This window comes from Pseudophryne corroboree, chromosome 9 (assembly GCF_028390025.1).
Source record: "Pseudophryne corroboree isolate aPseCor3 chromosome 9, aPseCor3.hap2, whole genome shotgun sequence".
Taxonomy (NCBI): Eukaryota; Metazoa; Chordata; class Amphibia; order Anura; family Myobatrachidae; genus Pseudophryne; species Pseudophryne corroboree.
Window position 1 is genome coordinate 352479454 of NC_086452.1, and position 22821 is coordinate 352502274.

General features: G+C 45.2%; 1 protein-coding gene across 2 annotated transcripts in view; it reads right to left on the reverse strand.

Annotated features, from left to right (window-relative positions):
* Window positions 1-394: 394 nt before the first annotated feature.
* STIMATE (STIM activating enhancer) overlaps window positions 395-22821 on the reverse strand; it is a 115313-nt gene continuing 92886 nt past the window's right edge. Inside the window, exons 8-9 of one of the 2 annotated variants that reach the window (XR_010186916.1) lie at window positions 8459-9386; window positions 395-1537 (exon numbers count right to left, since the gene is read on the reverse strand). Coding sequence is in view for 1 of the 2 variants with exons in the window: in XM_063940677.1 (XP_063796747.1) it covers window positions 9270-9386 (117 nt within the window). In the remaining variant the exon portion in view is untranslated. Of the gene's footprint in view, window positions 1538-7362; window positions 9387-22821 lie in introns of those variants that run through there. The other variant, XM_063940677.1, reaches the window with a different exon arrangement.

Sequence of the window (22821 nt, forward strand, 5' to 3'; positions counted from 1 at the left end):
GAGCTTTAAACCTGGAAGCATACAGTACTTTCAGTTGGACTCTGATGTGATGGCAGTAGGCAGATTTAAAAAAATCTGGGTGATAGAGTAGGACTTGCAGTGAGATGAGGTCACTTGATATTAGGCTGCAAGTTTCAATACATTGTACAATTCATGAACTAAAACCCCATTATTTATTTATGTATTGATGTATTAATGTGAGTGTGCATATCATGGTGGGTGCTGGGTTCTCGATATATATTATGTAGGTAATGTGGTCACAAAAAGTGATGGCACAAGCCTGGCTGCAACTGGAGTGAGGATGGAGCCAGTGAGGCAGTGCAGGCTTCAGCAGCTCAGCAGTTTATAATTTCTGTTGTAGAAAGTGCTACAGAACCAAGGAGGACACGTCAGCGAGGAGCTTGCTTGTTTATTCTCTTCATATTCTCTCTGGCTACAATTCTTTTCTTCAGAGATATACATTTCATAGACTTCAGCTGAAAGACTTATGTATGACAAGAAAGTATTGTATTTAATGTTTTTATATATAATTCACAGTGTACTACTTATATACAGATGGTGTAATGGTTAGCATTACTGACTCACAGCACTGAGGTCATGGGTTCGATTCCCATCATGGCCCTAACAGTGTGGAGTTTGTATATTCTCCCCATACTTGCCTGGGTTTCCTCCCACAATCCAAAAATATACTGGTAGGTCAATTGGATCCCAACCAAAAATTAACCCTAGCATGAATGTATGTACATGTGGTAAGGAATATAGATTGTAAGCTCCACTGGGGCAAGGACCAATGTGAATGGCCAAATATTCTCTGTAAAGTGCTGCGGAATATGTGTGTGCTATATAAATAACTGGTAATAAATAATAATGAACTGAGTGAAAACTTTTACATGTAAGAGCACCTTTTAAATAAAAAGAAATAAATCATAGTCCTGTAGAATACAGATGATGGAGTCTTAAAATTGTTTTCATTGTAATTTATGGTCAATTTACTGAATTAAGAAAATCCCCTCAGGTTGAGTGCCTGGTAAGTCTACTGGGTTTATCAGCATTTATAGGGGTTCCATATGTTGTGAACTCAATCAAACATTGGAACAGTCTTCAGCAGTGCAATACGCCTCCTTGGTGTGCCATATCTGTACAGAAGTATGGAATATGGAATGGTAACTAGAGCCAAGGGCTCATAGAGTCACAAAATTCAATGACGCATCTGGACTATGAAAAGTGTTTCATGATTTTTCATCTTTCGCTAAATCTAACTATCCATGTCACCATCTATTACCTTTCTTATCTTTCTAGCAAGCCACCTTGCCTGAAGCGCGGCGAGTCCATGATAGTACACGTTTCTACACATTCAATAATTTAGATCATATATGGTTAAACATACAAAATGCCACCAAAAAGACTGTGTTGACCTGCTGTGTGTCGGCTATGTGCATGGTGACCTTTTTACCCTGCCGTCCATATGGTGTCAACCTTCTGACTTTTGATCTTTTAATCCACACCCAGACACCGCTGCATCCAACAGCTCCAAAGGCTGAAAAAAAAATCAAGCAGTCTTAAATGGCTACTCAATATGAAATCCAAATCTGCTTACTATGAAACACCACATAGCAACACATCTAAAAATAAACCACAGCAAGGCAAAAATAGGATTTTAATTACCTACCAGTAAATCCTTTTCTTGTAGTCCGTAGAGGATAATGGGGTCAATTTAGTACCATGGGGTATAGAGGATGCACTAGCAGCCATGGGCACTTTAAGAATTTGATAGTGTGGGCTAGCTCCTCCCTCTATGCCCCTCCTACCAGACTCAGTCTTGGAAACTGTGTCCGAGAAGACAGACATACTTTGAGAGATAGATGAGGATAGTGGTGAGATTCCGAACCAGCACACACAACAAGAGGAAAGCCATGCTAACCAAACTTGAAACAGCAACGGCTGAACCAACATTACTTAACCAAGTAACAGTGCAGGAAGAATGAACCACTGGGCGGGTGCCAAGTATCCTCTACGGACTACAAGAAAAGGATTTACCGGTAGGTAATTCAAATCTTATTTTATCTTACGTCCTAGAGGATACTGGGGTCCATTTAGTACCATGGGGATGTACCAAAGCTCCCACACCGGGTGGGAGAGTGCTGTGGTTCCTGCAGAACTGATTGGCCTCTGAGGATCTTCAGTTTGGTCAAAGTATGTATAGAACTTTGCAAACGTGTTCAAACCTGACCAAGTAGCTGCTTGGCAGAGCTGTAAAGCCGAGACACCCAGGGCAGCCGCCCAGAAAGAACCCACAGACCTAGTAGAGTGGGCATGTACAGATTTTGGACATGGCAAATCTGCCGTAGAATAAGCATGCTGGATAGTAAGTCTGATCCAGCGTGCAATTGTCTGGTTTGAAGCAGGACACCCAATCTAATTAGGATCATAAAGAACAAACAAAGAGTCCATTTTTCTGTGACGAGCTGTTCTTTTCACCTACACCTTCAAAGCCCTCCCAACATCCAAAGACTTTGAAGTAGCAGAGGTGTCAGTGACAACCAGAACCACAATAGGTTGGTTGATGTGAAATGCGACCACCACGTTAAGAAGAAATTGCTGACGAGTTCAGAGTTCAGCTCCATCCTCATGGAAAATTAAATAGGGACTTTTGTGAGACAAAGGCCCCAGCTACGACACACGTCTTGCTGAAGCCAAGGGCAACAGTGTGACGGTCTTCCACGTAAAATATTTTACATCCACCTCCTATAACTGTTCAAACCAGTCCGATTGGAAGAACTGCAGCACCACATTGAGATCCCAAGGTGCTGTGGGAGGCACAAAGGGAGGTTGGATGTGGAGAACACCTTTCAAGAACATATGGACCTCAGGGAGAGAAGCCAATTGCTTCTGAAAGAAAATGGACAAGGCCGATATCTGGACTTTTATGGAGCCTAGGCGTAGGCCCACATCCACGCCTGCCTGCAGGAAACGGCCCAGATGAAATTCCACTGCAGAATAATTTCTGCTCTCACACCAAGAGACGTATTTCTTCCAAATACGATGGTAATGCTTAGACGTTACCCCCTTCCTGGCTTGGATCATAGTCGGGATAACCTTTTAAGGGATCCCTCTCCTGGCTAGAATCAGCCGTTCAACTTCCATGCCGTCAAACTTAGCCACGGTAAGTCCTGATAGACGAACGGGCCCTGTTACAGAAGATCCTTGTGAAGAGGTAGAGGCCACGGATTTTCGAGGAGCATCTCCAGATGGTCTGAGTACAAGGCCCTTCTCGCCCAGTCCGGAGCAATGAGTATTGCTTGAACCTTTTCCCTTTTTATTCGCTTTAGATTTCTTGGGATCAGAGGAAGTGGAGGAAATACGTACACCATCTGATAGACCCATATAGTCATCAGGGCATCTATCGCCACCGCCTGTGCATCTCTTGACCTGGAACAATACCGCCTGAGCTTCTTGTTGAGACGAGAGGCCATCATGTTGATCTGTGAATATCCCCCTCGACTTGTCAAGCACCTGAACACTTCCGGGTGAAGGCCCTACTTCCCCGGAAGCAGGTCGTGTCTGCTGAGGAAGTCTGCTTCCCTGTTGTCTACTCCTGTAGTGAAGACCGCTGACAACACCACAGCGTTTCTTTCTGCCCAGAGGAGAATTCTTGACACCTCTGACATTGCTGCTCTGCTTTTCATTCAGCCCCATCGGTTTATGTACATTACTGCCGTCACATTGTCCAACTGGACCTGAATTGCCCGATCTTGAAGATGTGAGGCCCGCAGAAGGGCTTTGTATATGGCCCTGAGTTCCAGAATGTTGATTGGAAGGATGACTTCCTGACTTGACCATCTTCCCTGAAACTGCACCCCCTGAGTGACTGCTCCCCAACCTCTGATGCTTGCGTCTGTGGTTAACAGAATCCAGCTCAGAATTCTGAACCTCCGTCCTGCGACGAGGTGAGAAGACTGTAGCCACCACAGAAGGGAGATCCTGGCCTTTGGTGACAGACATCCTCTGGTGCATGTGAAGATGCGATCTGGACCATTTGTCCAACAGATCGAGCTGGAACGGTCTCACGTGAAACCTTCCGTATTGAAGTCCCTCGCCACCAATTTCCCCAGAAGGCGAATGCACAGATGCACCGACATCCGGGTTGGCTTCAGGACATCCTGAACCATCGACTGGATTACCAATGCCTTTTCCAACGGAAGGAACACCTTTTGTGACTCCGTGTCCAGTATCATTCCCAGGAATGGCAGCGTGCGTGTTGGCTCCAGGTGAGATTTTGGAAGGTTCAGAATCCACTCGTGATCCTGGAGGAGTTTGGTTGAGAGACCAATGAAGTCCTGCAACCTCTCCCTGGACGGCACTTTTATCAGGAGATCATCCAGGTACGGAATTATGTTCACTCCCTGTTTGCGGAGTAGAAACATAATCTCTGCCATCACCTTGGTGAACACCCTCGGTGCCGTGGAGAGACCAAATGGCAGGGCCTGGAACTTGTAGTGACAGTCCTGCAGTGCAAACCGTAGATAAGCCTGATGAAACGGCCAGATCGGAATATGAAGGTACCCATCCTTGATATCTAGAGACACTATGAATTCCCCCTCCTCCAGACCCGAGATCACCGCTCTCAGAGACTCCATCTTGAATTTGAACACTCGTAAATACGGGTTCAAAGACTTGAGGTGCAGAATTGGTCTTACCGAACCGTCCGGCTTCGGTACTACGAACAAGTTGGAATAGTACCCCTTGTTTAGTAGATAGGTCATTGTTCCAGTTCGACCTCGAGTCTGTATCAGTTTTTGGATGGCATGCTGTATAGTTATACTTTTCTCTTCTTAAACTGGCAAGCCTGATTTGAAGAATCTGTGAGGTGGGAGCTCTTGGAACTCCAGTCTCTAGCCCTTGGAAATCAGATCTATGACCCAGGGATCCTGGCACGAATTTGACCAGATCTGTAGACGGGCTCCCACCTGACAGCCTTCCAGGCATTGCGGTCCACTGTCATGCTGAAGTCTTTGAGGAAGCAGAGCCTGAGCTCTGTTCCTGAGCACCTGTAGTTGCTGGTTTGCATGGTTTACCTCTTGCACCGCTGGAGGACATAGAAGCACCTATGGATTTGCCCTTGAACTTGGCCGTCCGAAAGGACTGTAACTTAGAAGTTGAAGAAGTCTTCTTGGTCGGGGGGGCTGCGGAAGGAAGATACATAGACTTACCCACAGTAGCGTGGGGATCCATTTGTCTAGTTCATCTCCAAACAAGGCCTCTCCCGTGAATGGTAGGCCTCCCACGCCTTTCCTGGAGTCCGGGTCAGCAGTCCACTGGCGTAGCCACAAGCCCCTGCGTGCAGACACTGCCATAGCGGTGGTGCGTACATTAAGCACGCCTATTTCCTTTATGGCCTCCATAAAGTTTGCAGAGTCCTGTTTATGCTGCAGGAGTAAGAAAACATCCCGCCTAGATATGGAATCTAACCCCTCAATTAGGTTACCTGACCATTTCGCAATGGCTTTAGTGATCCACGCACATGCAATAGTGGGTCTTTGGGCCACCCCAGCAGCTGTGTACAATGATTTGAGTGTAGTCTCAATTTTATGATCAGCCGTGTCTTTTAGGGAGGCTGCAGCAGGAACAGGCAATACAATTTTACGTGACAGCCTAGAGACTGATGCGTCCACTATCGGTGGATTTTCCCATTTTTTCCTATCCTCCAGAAGTAAGGAAAAGATGAGAGCAACCTTTTAGGGATCTGAAACTTCTTATCAGGATTAACCCATGGTTCTTCAAACAGGGTATTCAATTCCTATGACACAGGAAAAGTAACGGAGGACGACTTCTTTACATTAAAATAAGATTCCTCACTCTCCTCTGACACCTTATCAGGAATATGCAGAACATCTCTAATAGCCTCTATAAGAGCCTCTATTCCCTGTGCCAGAGCCACATTTCCCCCCCCCCACCCCTCCAAATCTACCTCACCCTCCTACCAAGTCTGACCCATCAGCATCAGATTGCAGGATATAGGCCAGAGATCGCTTTTGCGGACAAATGGGAGGGGACTGAGATGCTGTTTTAGGGACTGAGTCTCTGTTCATAAACTCATCCACAGTTTGTTTTAAGTATTGCGTCTCCTTCTCATTGCGGGACAATTTTGTAGAAAGAGTGGAAATCATTCTTTTGAGAGAATTAACCCACTCCGGTTCAGCCCCGCTAGCTTGTGAACACAGAACCCAGTAGTGAGCACCCTGGTGAAGAGGAACACTCCGCTGTACAAGAAACCACACTCTTTGCCTGACATAATGTAAATGTGACCGCACACACACAGGAAAAGGTTAAGCACAATTAACCCACAAAGAGCCCTTCAGGGGGAGCCAGTTGTTTGGAGCCAGCCCACACCGCGCCCTTATCGCTAAAGCCAAGCTTAGCCGAGTCACAGACTAAGTACCCTGATAGGGGAGTTAGTACACTAATAGTTGCTCCCTCCCCTGCTATGACCCCCTGGTACCGCTGAGGTAATCTGGACTCGCACCGAAGGAGCTGCTCGTCCATGTCCTGTCAGCGTCTGTGTCCACTGCAGAGGGAAAATGGCACTGGTGAGCTGCTGGATCCTCTCATAGTGAAGCCCCGCCCCTTCAATGGCACGCGGTCTTCCTGCTTTTTTTATATTGGCTGAGGAATCTGGTGCTTAAAATGGAGAGAAACCGTTTTAAGGCTGTGTTGCCAGTCTGGGTACAGTGTACTGAGACGCAGTGGTGTGTCTGGAGACAAATTCCGCCCCGTTTAGAAGCAGTGCGTCTCCCGTACCCTTGTGCCGCCATAATGGCGGGCTCAGTACTCACCACTCTTCAGGCTCTGTTAGGGGTGGCAGCATGCTGCGGGAATGTACGCTCGCCGTGGTGGGGCTTGCAAATAGTTCCCTCAGGAGCTCAGTGTCCTGTCAGAGAGGAACGGGACCATTAACCCTTCAAGAGGTAGGGCCGTTCTCTCCCCTTAAGTCCCACGAAGCAGGCAGGCTGGTGCCAACCCAACCTGCCTGAAAACAACAAACATAGAAAATAAATGCAGAAAACTCTTCAGGAGCTTCTTTCAGCGTGACCGGCTCCTCCGGGCACATTTTCTAAACAGCGTCTGGTAGGAGGGGCATAGAGGGAGGAGCCAGCCCACACTGTCAAATTCTTAAAGTGCCCATGGCTCCTAGTGGACTCGTCTATACCCCATGGTACTAAATGGACCCCAGTATCCTCTAGGATGTAAGAGAAACCTATGTACCCTTGCTGTTATGTCGCTTATTGTAAGGTAAAGGTCTTCTGTACTATAACCAGTAATTGCTCTACGAAATTGTTTTAAAAGCGAATAAAAACAAACTAATTATGACCACCATTTGGAAACTTGTATTTATGGTGAACAGAGAAGACAGACAGTAACCCTTGCGCATCCCACTTCATTTGCTTTTAGTAAAAGTGCATTCAACTGATAAATTTATCCTGTAAGGCAAAAGCACTTAAAGCAATGTAACATATTCCATCACATTTAACCACATGCTCAGCACACAGCCTGCAACAGGCAGCTTTAAATCTCAAGCTTCTTTTGGTAGGGCTGGGGCTGAGAATCCCTGAAAACATAGATGAATGGCTGCACACATGTTCTATAGCAAAACGTTTTCCTTTCCATGCTAATTATGTACCAAATCCAGACAAATACTCTTGCACAGAAAGATGAAAGGGAAAAAATAAAAATAAAAGCACAAAAGAATTTGGTTGTACCTCCAGCGTATTTCTTGCAACACTTTCTTTTGGGGAAAAAAAGACAACAAAATAAAAGTCAGAGAAAAAAATATATATATAAGACTGATCAAAAAAATGGTCACCCCCTGCAGATTTTTTTTTATTTTTTTTAAATGGTACGAAAATATAAATTAAAAAAGCACAAACAGATTACAGAACGTCAACTGAATCTGAAATCCTGTGCGTCCAGACGGTAGAGCAATGCATTGCACAGCAATATCTTGCTACCAACCCTGTGAACAAAGGTGTTAAGGAATGGTCTGATGCTTAGGTGATTAACAGTATGACAGAGTTAAGGCAGTATAGTTCATACAGGACTGGGAATGGGGATGTTTGGTGATTCTATGCTTCACATTGTTTGTTGATGGCTTAAAACAGGTGGTTAAACTATTGTTCGCAATAAATTGCATTTTGATCTGCCAATTATACCCACAAGCTCTCTTAAGCCATCGGATGACACAAATGTGGCACTAGAATCTTCTTGAAGATGCTTTGTTCAAGGAATCCTAGAACATAATCTTAGGGACCTCTACAACTAAAGTTTATGCTCTAAGCCCAAACAAAAAGGCCAAGATACAAATTATGTAGCAACTAACTTTGAATAAAGCAATTGCAGTTTGTTAAATACATCAGTAAGTTACGGTGGTTAAACATTCTGTTACCAAAGTAAAGATGCACACCTAGCCTCTTGGAATTCCTCAGTTCATAGTCATAGTCATTAGTTGCATTTGTGCTGCAAGGGCCTTGGAAGAAAGTACCTTGGGAGTTTCATAAAATAAAAGCAGTTAAATCAAATGTTGCTCTTTTTCTCCTGTAACAGTATGGGAAGAGTGTTTTCATCATCGCAACTGGAAAAACATTCTTTACACCACTTTAAAACATAGTAATGCGCACAAAAGGACTACATTGGAATGCTTGGAGAAATAGATGTCCAGCTTTCTTGTAGGTCCCCGACTTCGGGATAGGTGTATCTGGGTATGTACATCACATTCTTTGACAGTTGATGAGAAGCTTGATGCAGAGTTTCTTGAAAAGGGATATAAATAAAAAGCAAGCCCTCAGACTGTTATATACACAGCAGGTTCAGGAGGTGTGTCTAGATTCAGACATTAAAATGGGCAAACACAAGTTAACTGGGAAGAGAAAAATAAAAAGTTGGGTGTAATGAAAAAAGATCTACTCAAACTGAAAGGGAACATAATGTAACAGTTGCTCTTTAGAGAATAGCAGGCTGTTGCTCCTTTTCCCTTGTATGACCTTGTGTAAGGGGGCAGCAGCATGTAGAGCAATGAAAGTCTAGTGCCCAATCCTTGGCACTCCCTATCTTGGAGAGGGCCTCCTGAACACACAGGTTTTTGCACCCCCATCTCTGAAGCCAACAGGACAGTAGAGGTAGTGGCTTGAAGAGTTCCTGTGCTAAGAATCCAGACCCAGTCTCCTCCTGCAAACCTCAGTTCAAGGGAGGCATTGTGCAAAATCTGAAGAGAAGCATCATACAGGCAGGCCAAACCGGTGCTTTTTTTTCTTAAGAGCCTTGGAATTAGTTAATTTGCGCAAGTCTTCCTCACCATCGGTCTCCTCCATTTCATCATCTGCCGATATGAGTATCTAGATAAAACGCAATTTACAAAAAAAAAACCATCAGACAACATTGCAGAACCCTTTACACAGTTAACCAAAAGCAATAAAATTCAGAAAATACCATTCTGCATGTTATATTGCAATGTACTGTAAATAAAGCTGATGTGTTACTGTAACGATTATAGTAACATAAGGGTATAAGTTCTCAAAGCATTTTCTTATTTAATGTTCACTGCTTTGAATATTATTAACGGTAAAGCTTTCTTCCTCAGTGTCCATATCCAGTGACCAATGTCATAAATCATAATTTGTCAAATTCTCAATAACCGTCCCAAATTTCATAGGTTAAATTTGCACAAGTCTTTAAATAGGGTAACTAAGCTTATACATGCACAACTGTGAAGGAGACGAAGATTACAATAATTTGTAATCGTGATCAAAAGAATACAGTACTAAAAATAATATTTTAAACCTACCGGTAAATCTATTTCTCCCAGTCCGTAGAGGATGCTGGGGACTCCGTAAGGACCATGGGGTATAGACGGGCTCCACAGGAGATAGGGCACCTAAAAAGAACTTTTACTATGGGTGTGCACTGGCTCCTCCCTCTATGCCCCTCCTCCAGACCTCCGTTAGAGAACTGTGCCCAGAGGAGATGGACAATACAAGGCAGGATTTAGAAATCCAAGGGCAAGATTCACACCAGCCCACACCAATCATACCATGTAACCTGGATCATACATAACCAGTTAACCATATGAACAATAACAGTAACGGTCCAAGACCGATTTCAACTGTAACATAACCCTTATGTAAGCAACAACTATATACAAGTCTTGCAGAGTTTCCGCATTGGGACGGGCGCCCAGCATCCTCTACGGACTAGGAGAAATAGATTTACCGGTAGGTTTAAAATCTTATTTTCTCTTACGTCCTAGAGGATGCTGGGGACTCCTTAAGGACCATGGGGTTTATACCAAAGCATCCAATCGGGCGGGAGAGTGCGTACGACTCTGCAACACCGACTGAGCAAACGCTAGGTCCTCATCAGCCAGGGTATCAAACTTGTAGAATTTAGCAAGTGTTTGACCCCGACCAAATCGCCGCTCGGCAAAGCTGTAATGCCGAGACGCCTCGGGCAGCCACCCAAGAAGAACCCACCTTCCTAGTGGAATGGGCCTTAACCGAATTTGGTACCGGCAATCCAGCCGTAGAATGAGCCTGCTGAAGCGTATTACAGATCCAGCGAGCAAGAGTCTGCTTCGAAGCAGGTGCGCCAATCTTATTGGCCGCATACAGGACAAACAGAGCCTCTGTTTTCCTAATTCTAGCCGTCCTGGCTACATAAATCTTTAAGGCCCTGACTACGTCCAGGGATCTGGAATCCTCCAGGTCACTTGTAGCCACAGGCACCACAGTAGGTTGATTCATATGGAATGAAGAAACCACTTTAGGCAAAAATTGCGGACGTGTCCTCAATTCAGCTCGATCCACATGAAAAATCAAGTAGGGGCTCTTGTCTGACAAAGCCGCCAATTCTGACACTCGCCTTGCTGATGCTAAGGCCAACAACATGAACACCTTCCAGGTAAGAAATTTCAACTCAACCTTGTTAAGCTGTTCAAACCAGTGTGATTTTAGGAACTGCAACACCACGTTCAGGTCCCATGGTGCCACTGGAGGCACAAAAGGGGGCTGGATGTGCAGCACTCCCTTTACAAACGTCTGGACTTCTGGAAGAGAAGCCAATTCCTTCTGAAAGAAAATCGAGAGGGACGAAATCTGTACCTTAACAGAGCCTAATTTCAGGCCCATATCCACTCCTGTCTGTAGGAAGTGGAGAAAACGACCCAGATGAAAATCTTCCGTAGGTGCATTCTTGGTCTCACACCAAGACACATACTTTCGCCAGATACGGTGATAGTGCTTTACCGTCACCTCCTTCCTAGCCTTTATTAAAGTAGGGATGACCTCTTCCAGAATCCCCTTTTTCGCTAGGATTCTGCGTTCAACCGCCATGCCGTCAAACGTAACCGCAGTAAGTCTTGAAATACACAGGGCCCCTGTTGCAACAGGTCTTCCCTCAGAGGAAGAGGCCAGGGATCTCCTGTGAGCATCTCTTGTAGATCCAAGTACCAGGCCCTTCGAGGCCAGTCTGGGACAACGAGTATCGTCTGTACTCTTCTTCGTCTTATGATCCTCAACACTTTTGTGATGAGAGGAAGAGGAGGAAACACGTAGACCGATTTGAACACCAACGGTGTTACCAGAGCGTCTACTGCTACTGCCTGAGGGTCCCGAGACCTGGCACAATACCTCCGAAGCTTCTTGTTGAGGCGTGACGCCATCATGTCTATTTGAGGAGTTCCCCAAAGACGCGTTACGTCTGCAAAGACTTCTTGATGAAGTCCCCACTCTCCTGGATGGAGATAGTGTCTGCTGAGCAAGTCTGCTTCCCAGTTGTCCACTCCCGGAATGAAGACAGCCGACAGAGCGCTCACGTGATTTTCCGCCCAGTGAAGAATCCTGGTGGCTTCCGCCATCGCGACTCTGCTTCTTGTCCCGCCTTGGCGGTTCACATGAGCCACTGCTGTGACATTGTCTGATTGAATCAGAACCGGTAGGTTTCGAAGAAGACTCTCCGCTTGTCGAAGGCCGTTGTAAATGGCCCTGAGTTCCAACACATTGATGTGTAGACAGGACTCCTGGTCTGACCACAGTCCCTGAAAATGTCTTCCTTGTGTGACTGCTCCCCATCCTCGGAGGCTCGCGTCCGTGGTAACCAGGATCCAATCCTGAATTCCGAACCTGCGACCCTCCAGCAGGTGAGTACTTTGCAACCACCACAGGAGAGACACCCTGGCGACAGAGTTATTTTCCGATGTAAGTGCAGATGGGACCCGGACCACTTGTCCAGAAGGTCCCATTGAAAAGTCCTTGCATGGAACCTTCCAAAGGGAAATGGCCTCGTAGGCCGCCACCATTTTTCCCAGAACTCGAGTGTATTGGTGAACTGACACCCTTTTCGTTTTTAGCAGGTCTCTGACCATGTTCTGGATGTCCTGGGCTTTCTCGAGTTGTCGGAATAAACTGTGATTTCGGTAGATTTAGAATCTAACCGTGTTGCTGGAGCACTCTCAGAGAGAGCGCCACACTGCTCAGCAATTTCTCTCTGGATCTCGCTTTTATTGGGAGATCGTCCAAGTATGGGATAATTGTGACTCCATGCTTGCGCAGGACCACCATCATTTCCGCCATTATCTTGGTGAAAATCCTCGGGCCGTGGAAAGCCCAAACGGCAACGTCTGAAATTGGTAATGACAATCCTGTACAGCGAATCTCAGGTATTCCTGATGGGGGGAATATATGGGGACATGAAGTACGCAACCTTTATGTCCAGAGACACCATAAACTCCCCCTCCTCCATATTGGCTATTATCGCTCTGAATGATTCCATTTTGAATTTGAATCTTTTTATGTACAGGTTTAGGGATTTCAGATTCAAAATAGGTCTGACCGAACCGTCCGGTTTCGGGACCACAAATAGGGTTGAGTAGTAACCTCTTCCCTGCTGGTTCAGGAGAACCCTGATTATTACTTGCTGTAGACACAGCGTTTGAATTGCAGCTAAGACTACATCCTGTTCCGATGTGGAAGCTGGTAGGGCCGATTTGAAAAATCGGCGCGGGGGCACCTCCTCGAATTCCAGCTGGTAACCCTGGGAAACTATTTCCAACACCTAAGGATTCAGGCCTGAGCTGACCCAGGCCTGGCTGAAAAGTCGAAGACGTGCCCCCACCGGTGCGGACTCCCTCAGGGGAGCCCCAGCGTCATGCTGTGGGCTTTGGAGTAGCCGGGGAGGACTTTTGTTCCTGGGCACCTGCCGAAGCAGGTGCTCTTTTGCCTCTGCCCTTACCTCTGGCGAGGAAGGAGGATCCCCGACCTCTTCTGGGCTTGTGCGACCGAAAGGACTGCATCTGATAGGGTGGTACTTTCTTTTGCTGTTGGGGAATAAATGGTAAAAAATTTGATTTACCTGCTGTAGCTGTGGAAACCAGGTCCGTCAGCCCATCCCCAAACAATACATCTCCCTTATAGGGTAGAACTTCCATATGTTTTTTGGAATCTACATCACCCGTCCATTGGCGAGTCCATCTTCTTGCAGAGATAGACATGGCATTGGCCCTAGAAGCCAGCAAACCAATGTCCCTTTGAGCATCCCTCATAAATAAGACTGCGTCTTTAATATGGGCTAGAGTTAAGAATATAGTATCCTTATCCATCTTATCAAAATCAGCTGTCAGCTCATCTGTCCAAGCTGAAATCGCGCTACCCACCCATGCCGACGCAATTGTCGGTCTAAGGACTGCTCCAGTATGAGAATAAATACACTTTAAGGTAGTCTCTTGCCTGCGATCTGCAGGGTCCCTAAGGGCAGCTGTGTCAGGAGACGGTAGTGCCACTTTCTTGGACAAGCGCGTTAGGGCCTTGTCCACAGTGGGAGGTGATTCCCAACGCTCTTTGTCCTGTTTAGGGAAGGGGTATGCCATATAAATTCTTTTGGGTATCTGCGGTCTCTTTTCCGGAGTCTCTCAAGCTTTTTCAAAGAAATCATTTAGTTCATGAGATGTGGGAAAATTAATAATCTGTTTCTTTCCCATAAACATGTGCACCCTTGTGTCGGGGACCGAGGGTTCCTCCGCAATATGCAACACATCCCTTATTGCCACAATCATACACTGAATGGTTTTTGTCACCCTAGGGTGCAATTTCACTTCGTCATAGTCGACACTGGAATCAGAGTCCGTGTCGGTAGTAGTGTCTTGTGTTAAGGGACGCTTTTGAGACCCTGACGGGCCCTGTGAGTCGGTCCAATCCGAGGATTGACCCCCTGATGTCTCCCCTAATTCAGCCTTATCAAGCCTCTTATGTAAGGATGCCACATGTCCATCCATTCCTGAGTCGGCACAACCGACGGGGACACACCACTCATTTGCTCCACCTCCTCCTTGGAAAAGCCTTCCGCTTCAGACATGTCGACACCACGTACCGACACCCCCCACACACAGGGATTAACCTATAAGGGGACAAAACCCCAGGCCCTTAGGAGAGACAGAGAGAGAGTATGCCAGCACCCACCCAGCGCTTAATAACACTGGAAAAATTTGACCAGATAGCGCTTTTACATATAAAATGACCAGATTCCCACTCACTGCGCTCAAAATGCCCCCCTCCTCTTTTTTCCAGCCTGAATGTTCAGCAGGGGAGAGACCAGGGAGCCAGCGTTTTCCTCATGCAGCTTCTGTGGAGAAAATGGCGCTGGTTAGTGCTGGGGATCAAGCTCTGCCCACCCGACGGCGGGCTTCGGTCCAGCTGATTTTTTTTTATAGAAAATGGCGGGGGATCGTAGAATTACTGCCCAGCAGCCTAATCTACCTCGTCAGTGCCCAAATGTGAGGTTTATTGCTGCCCAGGGCGCCCCCCCCTGCACCCTTCAGTGCTGCTCTGTGTGTGTGAATGGGAGCAATGGCGCGCAGCTTACCGCTGCGCGCCTTACCTCATGAAGATCTGATGTCTTCTGCCTTCTCATACTCACCCGGCTTCTATCTTCGGCATCTGTGAGGAGGACGGCGGCGCGGCTCCGGGACGAACCCCAGGTGAGACCTGTGTTCCGACTCCCTCTGGAGCTAATGGTGTCCAGTAGCCTTAGAAACAGAGCCCAACCGTTAAGCCAGCCCTGCTTCTCTCCCCTCAGTCCCACGAACGAAATAAAAAATAAAAAATAAATTAAAAAAAAAAACCTAACAAAATTATTTTTCAACAGAAAACTCTGGAGAGCTCTCTGCAGTGCACCCATTCTCCTCTGGGCACAAGATTTAACGGAGGTCTGGAGGAGGGGCATAGAGGGAGGAGCCAGTGCACACCCATAGTAAAAGTTCTTTTTAGGTGCCCTATCTCCTGCGGAGCCCGTCTATACCCCATGGTCCTTACGGAGTCCCCAGCATCCTCTAGGACGTAATAGAAAGAACGAACGAGATGCAAATAGAGCAGAGACGTCTATGGGGTATATAATCAATAAGAATCGGATCCATTCCGACATGCATTTGTCGGAATGGATCCGACTACCCCTATTCAATGGGCGGCCAAATCAGACTGTTGGATTTGGCCGCACGCAGGGTGCTGTTCTGCCGCTGCTGTCAGCGGCGGCGGGCGGTGATGGCGGGGGAAGATGGGCGACAGGGGAAGCTGCCATCATCTGCGGCAGTGGAGACTAGTGATGACTGCGGCGGGGGGGGGGAGGCGCTGCAGGGAGAGAGGTGCCTGGCCGGGGGACGGCCAGACAAGGTACCTCTCATCCCCGCAGCCTGCCGCAGCGCTCCCAGTTTCCTCACCTCAATCCGACTTGTTTTCAAGTCAGATTGAGTTTGTCGGAAAGGGGGCCAAAACCTGTCGGATTTAGCCCCATTTCCGACAGAAGCACGCGGATTGGCAGCTATTCCGCCGTTCCACGTATTTTCCGACAAGTCTGTAATTCCCGTCTTGTCGGAAAAAAAAAAAAGAAGATATTTTTTGAATAGGTCGGAACCCCTTCCGACCGAAATCTGTCTTTCCTCCTGGGATGACACGCTGTTGGATGGACTGCTGCTTCTCTCCACTTGGCACTGGGGTCTGGCAGTGAAACAATTAGCCGGCCAGCTCAAGGATGTTTAGAACGAGCAGGTGAATGCTGCAACAGTTAGAATCGTGTCCTCTCCTACAAACGCGTTTCTCTGCCTCCGGGCTGGTGTCAGCTGCTTCCTCAGTGTTCGTCTTAGTGAAGCAGCAGACCATCCACCAGCGTGTCATCCCGGAAGGAAAGCTGTTTGCTGTTACAGCCACAGGGAGAGGTATCAAATTGGGTGCATTGCATGGTGTACCCCAATTGTCTACTGGATTGGATATAATCTTCTTGGTGCTGGATTTTATCTTAATCCATGTGCTGAATCGCATGAATGCTTATGATTGAATTACTAACCACTTTGGAAGTTTTAATATTAGCATGCCTTACTAACTGTGCTATACTAACCCAATTTCAAGCATGGATCCAAAGTTTGAATAATCTTAAATGGAGGCCTCATTGGGACTGAGACTTATTAAAACACATTGTTTAGAGGCATATGATCAAATAGGAATGGTTTGGCAGAAATTTTGGGCTATTATATTACCAACGGCTCAGGGGCTCATTTGTATCAATATTGTGATCATATTTTGTACTTGTAATTTTAAGATACTGGCCGGTATCTATGTATTGTTCTACGTTTTAATTATTGATAACATTTTCATCAAAGTCAGAAGCGCAGTCTCATTGTTTTTATATTGCGACTGAGTTTGAATCAGAGCAGTGCAGTGAGAGATCTACTAGATTTGGCATGCATGCATGCCAAATCTAGAGTCAGCAATAGCAACGCACGGGGCCACGCATCGCTATGGGCATACACATGGAGAGATAAGTGCTTAATTTCTAAGCAATCTAGTCAGATTGCTTAGAATTTAAGCACGGATCCCTCCATTCGTACCCCCCTTACGACACACTGGGGCAGGTGTATTAAGCCCAGAGAAGTGATAAAGCAGTAATAAATCCAAGGTGATAATGCACCAGCCAGTCAGCTCCTGTCTATTTACATATTGAAGCAGACTGGCTGGTGCGTTATCACCTTACACTTATCACTGCTTTATTACCACTTTATCACTTCTCCAGGCTTAATACATCTGCCCCATTGTCAGCAAAAACATTTCCCAGAGCACAGTACCTGGCGGCTCACTTGCATCAGGAATTTATCACTGAATGGTGTATTGAGATTAGATGTATGAGGACATATCTGCATGGTTAGCCATGCCTCTGTGGTGGCTGGCCACAGGCCTCAAGCATGGGCTCCTACCACTGTACTTCTTCTAGTGGGTACTTCATTCCCCAGTCTGACACTGCAAGTATGTAATTGGTGAGATCTGCTTAGCCACTTCCAAATGCAGACAGCTAATGAAGATTGTTTTCTGGGAAATGTCTGTAGTAAAGACAGACAAACAGGCTTTGTCTTTAGAGATAGGAGGAGGTGGTGGTAGGGGGTTCCACCAGGACAGAAGCACAATAGAACAGTCAGCAATGTTCCTATTGACATGATAGTAATACATAAAGCCTTTAAAAGGGAAGGTATTGCTTTAAAACATCTTTCCTTAATTAAATAAATAATACAGGCCACAGTGGAGAGTGGTATGAGCCTGTGCTAAATACAGTTATGCCACAGGCGTCACGAACACTGATGGCATTGTTTACATGTGCCTGGCCAGAGAAGTAGGCTTGCTAAGTAAATAACAGGGGTGAACTGCCTCTTTGAAAAACTGTCTTGTACTCAAACCAAGAGCACACATTTGGAAGTAGCATTACTTTATGTTGCCCTCTAAGGCAGAATTAAAGCCTTATCACCCAATTCTGCAATACTTTTGCTTTAATACATAATGCTTTGTAAAAAAATAAAAATAAAATAAAAATAAACACACACCGCAAAAGAACAATATAACCAAATGCAAATAAATATAAAAAATAAAACAAGGAGGGTTGTACCAGAACACCGTTCGCTTAGGAGAGAAAAGTGCTATTTATGCCTACACGGCAGGGTGAGAGACTGCAACATGTAAGAAAGGGGTTAACTTCTTGGGTTTCAGGAAACCGCTCCAACCCATTCCTCATATAGGGCAGAGTTTGGGCCTATTTAATGCCACAGTCCCTTGCTGGATAGTGTGGGGAGTACGCTATGACCCATACCTCTGTACTGAAGAGCCTGTTTCCCATGGATCTTATCACATCAATTAGGAATCACACCAGGTGAATTTTTCTATTGTTACATAGTTAGTTAGTTAGTGAGGTTGAAAAGAGGCAAAATGCCCATCGGGTTCAACCTGTATTTTGTGATCAGCTGTTCATATTATAATGTACATGCTGAAGTAATGGCTTAGTACCAATTGACAACAATGATTCTTACCACTCCCAGATTAACGTCACTATGTTAAATTCTATAACCCTGGATACCTTTTTCAGTTAGAAATGTATCCAATTGGTTTTTAAATGCATTTACAGAGTCTGCCATTACTACCTCCTCCGTCAGGGAGTTACAAATTTGTATTGCCCTTACCGTGAAGAACCCTTTCCTACTTTGTGTACGGAATTCTCTCCTCTAGCCTCAGCGAGTGCCCACGTGTCCTATACAGAGTTCTTTTAATAAACAAATTCCCTGCTAACTCCTTGTAATGACCCTTTAAATATTTGAAGATATTAATAATGTCACCTCTTAGTCGCCACTTTTCTAGTGTATACACATTTAACTTAGCAAGCCTTTCCTTGTATTCCAGTGTCTCTAGCTCTTTAATCAATCTAGTAGCCCACCTTTGAACCCTTTCTAGTTCCCAGATATCTTTTTTTATAATATTGTGCCCAAAATTGAACTCAATATTCCAGGTGCGGACATACCAATGATTTTTACAGTGGCAGGATTACATCCTCGTCCCATGTCTCAATGCCCCGTTTTATGCATGCGAGCACTTTACTTGCCTTTTTTGCAGCATTTTGACATTGTGTACTGTTATTAAGCCTAGTATCTATGAGTATCGCCAAAACTTTTTCCACCACAGTTACCCCTATAATTTCCCCATTTAGAGTGTACGATGTTTGTGTGGTTTTTTGTCCCAAAATGCATAATTTTGCATTTTTCTATATTGAACCTCATCCCCTATTTAGACACCCAGGCTTCAACTTTAAATAAGTCATTTTGTAGAGACTCCACATCACTATCTGAATTAATTACCTTACACAGCTTAGTATCATCCGCAAAGATTGACACTGTGCTTTCCAGGCCTATTCCTAGATCGTTGATAAATATATTGAACAGTAGCGGGCCAAGTACAGACCCTTGTGGCATTCCGCTGACTACTGGTGCCCAGCTGGAGAACATCCCGTTGACCACTACTCGTTGTGCTCTGTTATCCAGTCAATTACCTATCCATGTACAAATAGTATATCCTATACCAAGTTACCTTAATTTGATGATCAGTCTCCTGTGAGGCACTGTATCGAAGGCTTTTGCAAAATCTAAATACACCACATCCACTGCTTTTCCCTGATCAAGATTCTCGCTCACTTCCTCGTAGAAGCTAATTAAGTTAGTTTGACATGATCTGTCCCTTACAAACCTATGCTGACTTTTGCTAATAATCTTATTAACCTGCAGATAATCCTCTATGCTATCCCTCAAGATACCTTTCAATATTTTACCCACTATAGAGGTTAAGTTAACTGGTCTATAGTTAACAGGATTATTTTTAGTTCCCTTTTTAAATAAAAGGCACTATTGTTGTACCCTGATGAGGTGTTATTTCAAGACTAAAGACAATGGGGGTAATTCAATTATTTCTCCCCACTGCCGCCACTAGATGGCGCCCAACTGAGAAATCAATTGTTGTTCCGTTTGAGCGCGCTGAGCGGCGAGGAAGACATTTCAGCACGTAGCCGCTCACGCTGGCGAGCTGAGATGTGAGAAAAGTGACCCGTTTGGGCGGCCAAATGGCATTAGTACAGTCTGTTTTAGCTGCTTTACAAGGATAAACCAGACACTAACGGGCGCTATCAGTGCGATAACGGGCATCAATTGAACATAGGCCTCTGCGATCTCCCGTCACTGTAGATGGGAGATCTGCGGTGATAACAATTGAATCCCCCCCAATATTTACATTAATAACACCAGAGGGTGAAATAACTGGGCTCTTTATTGGAGTGCACTAGAATATCTTCTGGGATGATAAAGATTTAAAACCAATGAAATAAAGTAAACGTAAGAAAGTAGTGAACGTATAAAATAAGGCTAAGCACTGCCTAATAACTTCCAACACATACGGAACATGGTGATTTAGCCATTTTCTAAACAGATTCAATTTGTAAAATATAGTAATATAATATTTGGTCACACATGCAAGTATTTAAGTTGCAAGCAACATTACGATAGAAATATGCAGCAGGTGAATTGTTGCTAGATATATCTTCTAATAACCACAAGAATTTATACTGAGGGGGAAGGGGGGGGGGGGGGGGAACGTTCCACATAATGTACATAATATTTCTAATACAGTAAACAATGAGATTAACTCATGTATCATGTGGCTGTAAATCTTGCAAGCTTATACTTCTCAGGTCAGGTATGTTTTCTTTTACAGCGAGACAATTAGCGGCTCAGTGGTACAGTATAAAAGCGATTCCATAAATCTTTATATAGATTCCAATTAAAAATTTAATTACATGTCTTGTCCTTGTGAAAATCACTTAATTTTGGTGTCTAGGAAAAGGGAAGTCCGCAAGCTGAAGTCTCCAAAAAGTGTGGAAGCATTCCAGGGGCTTTTCTAGAGAGGAGGCGGTCTGTGTGCGGGCCCCCGTCAGGGCCCCTTCCTCTCTAGCCAGCGGCAGATCTGCGACTCAGGGCACTAGGGACCCTAGCGCTGTTCCAGAGTCTAGAGCGCATGCGCAGATCTCCAGGAATATGGCGTGGCGAACATTTTCTCAGTGATTTTCCTACTGCGCATGCACAAAACATTTGTAATATGGTGCTGCACCATTTCCCAGTGATTTTTGCAGCACTGCTGCCTCACCGCAGATTTCCAGAGGGTATTACAAATAATGTGGGCAGGGTGTGCAGTGTGGGCCCCCCTGGACCCGCATGCACAGCACCTAGTATATGATACAATGATTGTATCTAGGTTAATTAGAAAATACATTTCCCCACTACCATCAGCTAATTAGCCCCAAATGGTACCCCATATACTGCTTAGATGGATCCCATTTGAATTAATTTATATTTAGTGCCAAGTAAAGTCTGTGATTGACATCAATATATACTCATGGTCACTTCATAAGCTACACATTTTTTACCACTGGACAGCACAGAACTAACTGTACAAGCAGCAGTAAATTGTGTAAGAGACGAGCTCGTTAACATCCACTATGCTGCACAGTTCTTGAAGATCTGCAATTCACACTGGCTACTGGCTTAGTAGGCAGTGGGGATTGCAGATCTTCAAGAACTGTGCAGCATAGTTGGCTTTAATGGGAAAGTAAGAAAACAAACTCCACACAACTATTACACCATCATCACCACCAGCCTGAACCAATGGCACTTGGCGGGATAGTGTCATGTTGTTTACACCAATTGCTGACCATATTGCCCGCAGGTCAGAAATGGAGATTTCCAGATGAGACGGTATAACGATCTTCAATTCTCCACTTTTTGCTGAGCTTGTGCCCACTGAAGCCTCAGGATCCTGTTGTGCCCCCAACAGGAGCGCAGCCTGGTGTACGCCGCTGCTGCTTTAGTTCATCTACTTTAAACTCTGATGTGCTATGCGATAAGAAATGCATGGGTATTAGAGTCATCTTATACCAGTCTGGCCATTCTCTTCTGACCACTCTCGATAATCAAGTGCTTTTACACACTGGACTGACACTTACTGGGTGTTCTTTGTTTTGGGCAACTGTCTCAATAAAGTGTATAAACCGTTGTGCATGAAAATCCCAGAAGATCAGAAGACTGAGATACTCATGCACAATCACTCCATGGACAAAGACAATTGTAGCACATTTCTTCCCCATTTCGCTATACGGTCCCCACAACAATTGAACCTCTTCACAATGTTTGTATGTTTTTATGCATTGAGTTGTGCCGCATGGCTGGCTGATAAGATCTTAGCATTAAGGAGCAGGTGTACAGGTGTACCCGATATAGTGGCCACTGAGTATGTCAAAGGATGTATAACACCGGGCTACTACACATGGTGGTAGACCTCTATACCAAAGTAAATAAGACCACCATGCTCTCGCCCTCCTCCAAGGGAGTCCATGTTATAAAGAAGGTGCTTCTCACACGCAGCAAATAGTTATTGACAAGTTCACAGTACTCATCCTGTGAACATGAAAACGTTTTATAACTGCAGGTTCAATACTATGAAATTATTTGAATAAAGAAATATTTGGTTGAAAAATGTATACAGCTGAGTGAATTATAAAGTTCCCCTTCCACTATAGTCATCTTTGCAAGGAAACCAATAAGAAAAATTCACATAGGGGGCCGGATGTAATAGCGTCCGCACAACCGCCAAACTCGGGAGCTATTACATCCAGCCCGTAGTGTTGGAATTAGAACCCAAATTATGTCAGGTTTTGAAAATTCTGGCTACTAATTGATGTTTAAAGTTCCCTAAGCGGCTCCATCGCAAGTGCCGGACAAAACCAACCACTTCAGGTTGCATAAAAAAGGACTTGCATGATATATAGGCAGGGAAAGCAACACCAATACCTGCATCACTATCTTAAAATGTCAGTTTTTTTGCGCCCAATGTTTTAAAGCAGCTAATAGGATACAGCACAATGCCTGCAATTTCTAAACTGGAC